Source organism: Microcaecilia unicolor, chromosome 14 (genome assembly GCF_901765095.1).
Source record: "Microcaecilia unicolor chromosome 14, aMicUni1.1, whole genome shotgun sequence".
Classification (NCBI taxonomy): Eukaryota; Metazoa; Chordata; class Amphibia; order Gymnophiona; family Siphonopidae; genus Microcaecilia; species Microcaecilia unicolor.
The window spans coordinates 13,636,118-13,647,303 of record NC_044044.1 but is presented as its reverse complement, the minus strand read 5'-3'; the positions used below and the strand labels follow the sequence as shown (position 1 = coordinate 13,647,303).

The 11,186-nt window shown below is 44.8% G+C and overlaps 1 protein-coding gene across 1 annotated transcript in view; it reads left to right on the top strand.

Annotated features, from left to right (window-relative positions):
- The first annotated feature begins 1,630 nt into the window (after positions 1-1,630).
- LOC115456984 (chloride channel protein ClC-Kb-like) overlaps positions 1,631-11,186 on the top strand; it is a 68,788-nt gene continuing 59,232 nt past the window's right edge. Inside the window, exon 1 of the mRNA XM_030186411.1 lies at positions 1,631-1,835. Coding sequence (XP_030042271.1) covers positions 1,631-1,835 — 205 coding nt within the window. The remainder of the gene's footprint in view (positions 1,836-11,186) is intronic.

Genomic DNA, 11,186 nt, shown 5'->3' with positions numbered 1-11,186 from the left:
CGGAAAGCGAATAGAATGTTGGGTATTATTAGGAAAGGCATGGAAAACAGGTGTAGGGATGTTATAATGCCTTTATATCGCTCCATGGTGCGACCGCACCTTGAGTATTGTGTTCAATTCTGGTCGCCGCATCTCAAGAAAGATATGGTGGAACTGGAAAAGGTGCAGCGAAGGGCGACTAAAATGATAGCGGGGATAGGACGACTTTCCTATGAAGAAAGACTAAGGAGGCTAGGGCTTTTCAGCTTGGAGAAGAGACGGCTGAGGGGAGACATGATAGAGGTATATAAAATAATGAGTGGAGTGGAACAGGTGGATGTGAAGCGTCTGTTCACGCTTTCCAAAAATACTAGGACTAGGGGGCATGCGATGAAACTACAGTGTAGTAAATTTAAAACAAATCGGAGAAAATGTTTCTTCACCCAACGCGTAATTAAACTCTGGAATTCGTTGCTGGAGAAAGTGGTGAAGGCGGTTAGCTTAGCAGAGTTTAAAAAAGGGTTAGACAGTTTCCTAAAGAACAAGGCCATAAACCACTACTAAATGGACTTGGGAAAAATCCACAATTCCAGGAATAACATGTATAGAATGTCTGTACGTTTGGGAAGCTCGCCAGGTGCCCTTGGCCTGGATTGGCCACTGTCGTGGATAGGATGCTGGGCTCGATGGACCCTTGGTCTTTTCCCAGTGTGGCATTACTTATGTACTGGTTACCTATATGTGTAAATAGAAGTTTTGTGAAATAGCTACAGACATGACTCACAAAAGTTACATGTATAGCCAATGTACAGGTGTAAATACCACCATTTAAACATGCAAATGTTTTTAAAGTTATCTCTAGTATGAATATCATCATGATAAATCCGAAAGACAGATTACTACATTCACTATCCTGCATGCACAGTCTCAATCCATCATTATCCTCCAGGTAGGTACTAAATCCATCAAGGTTTACAACTAAACAAAATAGCTTAATAATGCACCTTTTTTTCTGTGATGCACCAGGAAGATAGAAGAACTGTTTCTCTCTTATCTTCCTTCTCCCCCTTCCACCTTCTCTAGAAATGCAGATTTGGAGGACAGGAAAGTGGGAAGTAGTCATGGATTTGTCAAACATATTCTGACTTTTGCAGCATTCTCATCTATATCCCTACCTCCCAATCTCCCTTCTTCCCCCCCTCCCCCCCAGGCTGTGCTTGCAAGCCGAGAGCAAGTTTTCAAATAGTTCACCTAGTTTTACATATATTATATTGAAAATACAAAACCAAAACAGTTTTCTCGACTCCAAATATGCATCCTGTGATCTCTCTTTAGGCATACAGTATGCCAGCATCTCCACTAGCCCCTGTGACAGGAGAGGTGGCCCAAACAGCCTTCAACATTTCACAAAATTTAGCTCATTCTGCAAACACCTTGTCTAAACCAGACCCTCTATATCCAATCAGACAGAGCTCATTCAGAATGGGTGGGACCAGCCCAATCCTGTCAGTGGCTGGAATAAAGATATAAACCAGGCAGAACAGGACTGGAAAAGGTCTGAAAGGACAGAAGCATCACACACAGGGTTTTCCAGGTACACCTGGACATCACAATCACTGGGTCACTCTCTGCTGTACCTGGAGGAGGAAGGATGGGTCTTCTGAAGAGTGATAAGAGGGCACAGCCACAGGGGGAGCAGGTGCAGGTGGAACCCCTCACCAGAGAAGTGCGCCTGAACAGCCAAGCAGACAGCGAGCTGATGGATGGGGATCTAGAAGATCACTACCAGTACTATCCAAAAGAAAATGAATCATTAGGTAGAAGAGTTGCCAGGAGGCTTGTTGGGTTCTGCAAACGTGAGTAAAAGAAGCACCTTCAAGTTTGTACTTTTTCAAGGTGATTCTGCTACTGATGAAAAGCATTAAAACTGAAATCCTCTGTTTTCCCTAAGCACAGGTAGCAGCAGTGAAAACTTCCCTCCGATGCACACACATTTACTGCCTCACCACAGAATAGGTGCAGCAGCCCCCCCAAATTCTATAAATGGAACCTTGTGTGCAAAAATTTGGCCTGCATGGCCAAATTGCGCACACAACTTAATTGATTAGCAAGCCAATCGGCGTCGATAATTGGTATTGAACAACCAATTAGCACCACTAATTGCTTTAATTCGAATTTACTTGCACAATGTTCTAGCGTGGTGCATGTAATTCTAAAGCGTGCAGCTGAAAAGAGGACATGGGCAGGTCGTGGGCATTTTAAAAATCTGTGCACTATTATGGAATACACCTGATCTGTGCCAAATTTAGGCACAGGTATTTAGGCCTGGTTTTAAGTGGCATAAATGACTGCGCCTAAATTTTAGACTCAAGAATGGCAGATGCACATACTCTATAAAGTACGTCTAACTTCAAGCGCACTTTATAGAATTGCACTAAGTGTGTGGGGGTTTTGGCGTCAATTGTTCAGGCGCCATTTATAGAATTTATAGAATTTGGCCCACGTGGAGGGGGCATAATCGAAAGGGGCGCCCAAGTTTTCCGGAGGACGTCCTTGCAGGACGTCCCGGCGAAGGGGCGGGGAAACCCGTATTACAGAAGCAAGATGGGCGTCCATCTTTTGTTTCGATAATATGGTCGGGGACGCCCAAATCACGAAATTTAGGTCGACCTTAGAGAGAGTCATCCTTAGAGATGGTCGTCCCCGATTTTCGGCGATAATGGAAACCAAGGACGCCAATCTCAGAAACGACCAAATCCAAGCCATTTGGTCGTGGGAGGAGCCAGCATTCATAGTGCACTGGTCCCCCCGACATGCCAGGACACCAACCGGGCACTGCAGTGGACTTCAGAAATTGATCCCAGGTGTAACAGGTAGGGGGGGATGGGCCTGGGTCCGCCTGCCTGAAATGCACTGCACCCACTAAAACTGCTCCAGGGACCTGCATACTGCTGTCAGGGAGCTGGGTATGACATTTGAGGCTGGCATAGAGGCTGGCAAAAATATTTAAAACACTTTTTTTAGGGTGGGAGGGGGTTAGTGACCACTTTGCAAACAGCATGTACTATTTTCCAATAGTGCATGCTCTTTTGCAAGAATATTTAGTATTTACTAAAGGGGTCATTTAAGACAAAAAACATGGGAAATGTTCAGTTCAAACAAATGCACGTCCCTAGTATTTATAGAAACTTGTGTTTTTGTTTAAATAAGGAAAAGAACAAGTCCTCTCCCTCACATGCCTATCCCTTCACCACTGAACCCTGTAAAACAGCAGGAGACAGTATCCCTGATAGGCGATATGGGGGAAGGGGACTGTATTGCTCAATGTCTTTCATGTGTGACCGAGTCATGACTGTAGATGTGTCTATGTCTTCTGTATAACTGTGTCAAATATTCTTTTATAAAATGGCCTATTGATCGACAACCAGGAAATCCAATGTTCTTGCCACTAATGCTCCTTATGACCTTGGGCAAGTCACAATCACCCATTGTCTCAAGTACCCACTTAGACTGTAAGCTCTTTGGGGCAGGTACCTGAATACTTATCACCACTGTACATCACAGTATATGTCCAGTATTGCTATAAAAATATGTATTGTTATTTATTGTAACTCACTATGAGCATCCACTGGAATAGTGAGAAATAAATGTAAATAAATATCTAGGGAGGGGACTATATCACTATATTTGACATAGGGAGACCAGGATATATCCCTGTGTGACTAATAAAAGAGGAGGGGACTATATAAGTGAAGTGTGGTAAAAGTGGGTGGTTTAGTATTGCTGAAAGGTAGACAAGAAAGAGTTGCATCCCTCATTATTTAGTGGAGGAGTGGCCTAGTGGTTAGGGTGGTGAACTTTGGTCCTGGGGAACTGAGGAACTGAGTTTGATTCCCACTTCAGGCACAGGCAGCTCCTTGTGACTCTGGGCAAGTCACTTAACCCTCCATTGCCCCGTGTAAGCCGCATTGAGCCTGCCATGAGTGGGAAAGCGCGGGGTACAAATGTAACACACAATTATTTACGTATTTATTAGGATTTATGTAATATATGCAGAAGGAGTTGTATCAGTGAGTGTTCTCTATAAGAGGAAACCACTAAACTACCCACTATCCAACATAAGGAGAAAGGACTGTGTCACTGAGCATCTGATATAAGGGAAAGGTGGTATATCCCGAGGGGGAGGGCTGTGTTTCTGACTGGTATAAGAGGGAGGGCTCAAGTTGTATCCTTGAGTCTATGATATGGGAGAGGGGGTTGTGTCCCCGAGTGTCTGGTACAAGGGGAGTAGGTTAATATCTAATACAAGGGTATGGAGCTACATTTCTGTGTGTAATAGGGGAAGGATTTTAGGTTGTTGACTGGTTCCAGGAGAATATGGGTCACCTGTGATGCTGAGTATCAGATGAATGGGCAAGGACTGAAATCCTGAGCATTCAGGGCACAGGTAGAAGCTGTATCTCTGAGTGTCTGATATATGGGAAGGGAGCTGTCACTGAATGGTACAAGGGGAGGCAGCAGTATCCCTGTGCATTTGATACTAACGAAGTGGACTATATCCCTACATGGTACTGGGAGAAGGATGTGCTGGAGGGGAGCAGGGTTACAGTAGAAGGCTGAGAATCAAGGAAGCTGGGTTTAAATCCCACTGCCACTCCTTGTGATTTTAGGCAAGTCACATGATCCTCTATTATCTTAAGTACAATTGTAAGCCTTCCAAGAACAGGGAAATACTTACTGTATCCGGATACAACTCACCTGGAGGTACTGCTGCCTGAAAAAGATGTGAGCTAAATCTAAATCCCTTCCTTTGATGTATGCCTCATATAAGGGTAGGCAACAGAATCGAGCAGACCAATGTGGTAGGTGAGGCATAACAAGTCTTGCATAACCGAGCAGACTGATAAAGCAGAGGCAGCCAGACTTAGACATAGCCAACTGCCTATGACACTAAGTATCTGGGCTATGCAGGAGCCTGCTTCCACCTGCTATAGGAACTTGCTCCTTGATCTCTGGGGGAGAAATTACTCTCTCCACCACTCTCCAGTTATGCCCGTGGTCATTAGCATCTTAAATCCAACCCCAAGTGCAGGAGATACTGGAGTTCAGCCAAACCTTTCCTCCCTGACTCCACAACTAACAGAATGATCAGCACTTAACTAGGGTCGGCACTAGGGGGGGTACAAACAGGGCAATTTCCCTGAGTTCCCAGGTTATAGGGGGCCCCAATCTTGCTAAACACTGAGCAAGGCAGTGAGCTTTGAGGCCTCCTACACTGCAGCTCTGGGTCCCAGCATATATATAACACTGTCCTTGCACTTCACATAACATCAGCTTCCTGTGTTGCATGGGACCAATCTCATGTTATTAACTGCACAAATTCCTACAGATCTCATGGCTCACATCACAAAACTGGGCCCGCACAACATAGGAAGCTGGCCTAGTGGGTCAGAGGAGTGGCCTAGTGGTTAGGGTGGTGGACTTTGGTCCTGGGGAACTGAGGAACTGAGTTCGATTCCCACTTCAGGCACAGGCAGCTTCTTGTGACTCTGGGTAAGTCATATAAGCCACATTGAGCCTGCCATGAGTGGGAAAGCGCGGGGTACAAATGTAACAAAAATAAAATAAATATTGTGTCAAGTGCTGCCCCTCCTGCTGGCCAGGGGAAAGGTATAAAATGGGAAGCCAGACCATATTGTGGATAATAGGGAAATTAGGCAGTTTCCAGAGGGAAAAGTGTAAGGAGACCCTTTAAGACTAAATGAATGAGGTTTTTCTCGCAGGCCTCAGCCATGGCTAACACTGCAGGAATGGCCACAAGAAGCCAGTTTTGTGTAAGGCGCTAAACGGTCATTTTCAGAGGCCACTGAAAACAACTAGTTAGCCCCGAAAAAGTGATGTAAATGGTCGAGAGCCATTTCTGGCCAGTTAAATCGCTTTGAATATCAACCCTAATATGGTCACTGCATCAATTAAAAATATTCTGCATGTATCTACCGAAAGGCGGTATATCAATAATAAAAATAATAATAATAAGCTTGCATTAGAAGCCATGAAGAAAGCTATTAGTACACAGGTCTAATGCAAACTTTCTGCATTGGCCCCTGAGAAAGAACTCTAGATGGGGGAAGAGAGGGTGAGAGGACCCTTAATGGAGGGAGGGAGAGAGAGAGAGTGCAGGTTATTGGATGAAGGGAGAAAGGACCTATAATGAGGAAACAGGAAGGGCCAGGGATGGTGGAAAAAAGAGAGAACATGGGATAGGTACAAGAAAGAGATAGGGGATTGAAGGAGACATCATAGTTTATAGTTTATTAAGAATTTGACAGGCAGAACAAAGCGGTATACAGACTACAAAAATAAACAAAAGGAAAGGAACTCCATTAATTGATAGGAAAGAAATACAAACATAGAAAGACAGAGAAAGGGGGGAGGAGAAAATAATAAAGAAATACTAGGGAAAGCATTTTAAAACAAAGATATTAATGACATAGCAACCCATTTAGTCAGGACCCCCAAAGGCCTGTTGGAATAATCAAGTTTTCAACTCTGTCTTAAAGCTTTTAAACTCAAGAATACTACAAACCCATGTAGCGGTAGACATTCCAGATATACTGTGCGAGAAAGAAAAAAGCGCTACGTAATTAGACTCTGGAATTCATTGCCGGAGAACGTGGTACGGGCGGTTAGCTTGACGGAGTTTAAAAAGGGGTTAGATAGATTCCTAAAGGACAAGTCCATAGACCGCTATTAAATGGACTGGAAAAATTCCTCATTTTTAGGTATAACTTGTCTGGAATGTTTTTACGTTTGGGGAGCGTGCCAGGTGCCCTTGACCTGGATTGGCCACTGTCGGTGACAGGATGCTGGGCTAGATGGACCTTTGGTCTTTCCCAGTATGGCACTACTTATGTACTTATGTACTTATGTACTTATGTAGTTGACTCATAATGAGCAAGTCTCAGTCCAGGAAGGTCAAGACGATGGTCATTCAGAGAACACAAAATACGGGTAGGAGAATGGGATAAGAAAAGCAGGCAGGAAGAGGGAGAATATAAAGGGAAGGCAAGAAAGGAGAAAAGAGAAAAGCAGAGAGAAAGTATTTAAATATCTGAGCTAAAGGATAAAGTGTGTGGTGGCCATGTTAGTCCACTTTAGTCCACAGAAATCTGGGCATTCTTTGGCATCTGAAGGAGAGAGACAAAGAGGGGCCTAATCGAAAGGGGCGCCCAAGTTTTTCTGAGGACGTCCTCGCAGGACGTCCCGGCGAAGGGGCAGGGAAACCCGTATTATCGAAACAAGATGAGCGTCCATCTTTCGTTTCAATAATACAGTCGGGGACGCCCAAATCTTGAAATTTAGGTCATCCCTAGAGATGGTCGTCCTTAGACTTGGTCATTTCTGATTTTCGGCGATAATGGAAACTAAGGACGCCCATCTCAGAAACGACCAAATGCAAGCCCTTTGGTTGTGGGAGGAGCCAGCATTCGTAGTGCACTGGTCCTCCTGACATGCCAGGACACCAACCGGGCACCCTAGGGGGCACTGCAGTGGACTTCAGAAAAAGCTCCCAGGTACATAGCTCCCTTACCTTGTGTGCTGAGCTCCCCACAACTGTACACCACTACCATAGCCCTTAGGGGTGAAGGGGGCACCTAGATGTGGGTACAGTGGGTTTCTGGTGGGTTTTGAAGGGCTCACATTTACCACCACAAGTGTAACAGGTAGGGGGGATGGGCCTGGGTCCGCCTGCCTGAAGTGCAATGCACCCACTAAAACTGTTCCAAGGACCTGCATACTGCTGTCATGGAGCTGGGTATGATATTTGAGGCTAGCATAGAGGCTGGCAAAAAATATTTTAAAAAGTTTTTTTTTTGAGGGTGGGAGGGGGGTTAGTGACTGTGGGAGTAAGGGGATGTCATCCCCGATTCCCTCCAGTGGTCATCTGGTCAGTTCGAGCACCTTTTTGTGGCTTGGTCATAAGAAAGAAAGGACCAGGTAAAGTTGTCCAAGTGTTCGTCAGGGATGCCCTTTTTTTTTCTATGATGGGTCGAGGACGCCCATGTGTTAGGCATGCCCAAGTCCTGCCCTCACTACACCTCCGACACGCCCCTGGGAACTTTGGTTGTCCCTGCGATGAAAAGCATTATACCGATTTGGGCGACCCTGTGAGAAGGACGCCCATCTTGCGATTTGTGTCGAAAGATGGGCATCCTTCTCTTTCGAAAATAAGCCTGAAAGGGACCTGTTTGTTAAGATGTGATACCCAAGCATTATAGTAAATCCCACAGGGATTTTCTACGCAATACAGCAGCCAGGAAAACTGCACATGTGTGATAGTGGCCCCCCATCCCAGGGCTGCATCTTGTGCAGGGGCTACAAGCCCATGTAAAATCCTCCTCCCCTCCTATACAAAGAAGTCTGGGGTGATCCATAGGGCAAGTCCCCACTTCATGTCCATAAATGAGAGTATTTGAAGCCCTGCCTCTAGCTTTCAAACTCCACCACCTTGTAAAAAAATGAAACACCTAAGGGTTGGCTCAAAACTCCCAGATCCCCCAAAGCTTACTTCATTTGTGGGGGAATCTGGAATGATCCCCACTATTATTTGCTCTTTCTGACACCATCTTGCAAAATGGTGATGACTGAAATCCATGCCACAAATGAAAAAGCTGTTGTAGAAAGCAGCAGTGTGAGACCTTGAGTGAGTCACTTAACATCCTCAAGCTAAGGCTATAACGTCTTTGAGATAGGGACATGGGAAGTGAGTGAAGTGTCGCTAATCCCCCACAGTCAGCTGGGGCTGATGGTGAGGCAGTTGATAACCAGCAGCATTTTCCAAAAGGTGGACAACCGGAAGTGAGATGTCCAGGTCAGGACATCTACAATTCCACATGTATTGTAGAAAAAATTCTGCCAATGTAGATCCTTTTCTAAGATACACGCCGGACTAAACATCTATGTGGTGACTATGTCTGGCGGGAGGTCCCATTTTACAAATAAACACATCTGCAACATTGATGACAACCACCGTGCCACACAGACATTTCAGGTTCAGCAAAGCCAATGTAGGGATTTCAGATCACAAATGGCAAAAGTGCCAAAAAATACACATCTGCACAGGTACTACCCAATCCTTCTTCCTCATCAAATCATCCAGATCTTCTCTCACTAATCAGGCAGCCCCAATTTTCCCCAAGCGTTTCCCTCGGACAAAAAACCCCTCCCATGTATTCAAACCCAACCTCTCCCCACCCCATCTGGACCCTCCAAGCATCTCTGGGACTTATCTGGAGGTCATCTGTTGCGCTTGTGAGCTCTTGTGCCCAGAGAAGCACAGATATGACAAACTCTTGTTGGGCAGACTGGATGGACCGTGCAGGCCTTACTCTGCTGTCATCTACTATGTTACTATATAGGGCATATGATACACCCTGAAAAAGGCTTAAACCTCTTGTGTTCTGCCCTTTCACTGGGTGTGACTGGCATGCAGAGTATGGAACATCACTATGAGAACTCTTGAACCGAAAGTCTTCTTTAATGCAGTAAACAAACAAGGAAAAATAACTTACAGTTCAGATGTGCTGGACAAGAGTTTTTGTCTTACAAACTGGGAGTCTGTTCTCCACCAGCTTTACCTCCATGCGAGACGGAATCTGGGAGTAATTCAACAACACGCTGCGTAGAGATGTTGTTTATACTTTTATACTGGTGAAATCTTGACAGCGTCACAATAGCTTCAAGAAGGTCGTACAGCATAGGCAGTGTCAGTTCACAGAGGATAATGCTGCAGACTAATTCTTCAGACCCAATGGAGAGAAAACGGGGGGTTGGGAGGGGGGGGGGGGGAACTAGCCCAGCATGCACAGAGAACACGGCGAGCCAATAGAAAGAATCCCTTAAGACACAAGAATCTTGGACATGTACTCTGGAAGAGCCTATTAGAGAGGACTACAAGATTACAGGGATTTGTAGTTTAAGGGCACAACCTTAATTAAAGGTACAGGCAATATGTAATCTGTTAAAAATGATTTTCCAGTAGAAACCAGCTGAAATTTGGCAGTAAAGGAAGGCTAAATGAGATATTATCTACAGAAACTTTTCCGGAGGTGCGAAGGCAGTAGAATGAGAGGACATGAAATGAGATTGAAGGGGGGCAGACTCAAGAAAAATGTCAGGAAGTATTTTTTCACGGAGAGAGTAGTGGATGCTTGGAATGCCCTCCCGCGGGAGGTGGTGGAAATGAAAACGGTAACAGAATTCAAACACGCGTGGGATAAACATAAAGGAATCCTATTCAGAAGGAATGGATCCTAAGGAGCTTAGCCGAGATTGGGTGGCAGAGCCAGCCGGTGGTGGGAGGCGAGGATAGTGCTGGGCAGACTTATACGGTCTGTGCCAGAGCCAGTGGTGGGAGGCGGGGCTGGTGGTTGGGAGGCGGGGATAGTGCTGGACAGACTTATGCGGTCTGTGCCCTGAAGAGGACAGGTACAAATCAAAGTAGGGTATACACAAAAAGTAGCACATATGAGTTTGTCTTGTTGGGCAGACTGGATGGACCATGCAGGTCTTTTTCTGCCGTCATTTACTATGTTACTATGTAGAAACACACACTCACACCCATACCTGCTGTCTTTGAACTTTGGGTATCTCAGAGTACTGCCTTTTTGTCTCCTGAGGTTTCTCTTCAGTAGTGTGTGCTTCATTCATAGGCTGAATTACTCAGTGTTATCTCTTCTGTTGAAGTCTCTGTTAATTATTTTTGTTGTATTCATACTTTGGGGATTTCACTGATGTCCGAGTGCTCTCTTCTCCTTCCATGAGGTCTCTTTTCAGCTTTTTGTGCCCTATTTATACTTTGGCTAACTTATAATAATTTTAGTGGTGGTTTCTTTTTTGAAACTTTATTTATTAAAGAACATCTGAACAGTACAAACAACAAAAACATCATTCCAGAAATTAGTAAGCACAGTTGCACCTGGATGAATGTTTCTGAAAAAAGGAGAGCTCTCCAAAACACCAAACGTTTTATTTTTTTTTTTTTAGAAAAAGGAGAATGAGGTCTATATAAAGACACAGACAGGAGACAGAGAAGAGGCAAAGGCAAGCGACAGAAAAAGAAAGATAGAAAGAACAGAGGGAGAGAGAGTAGTGGCATCAATACAGGAGGTGAGGCTTTTTCAAATGAAGGAAAACTCTGGAATGAG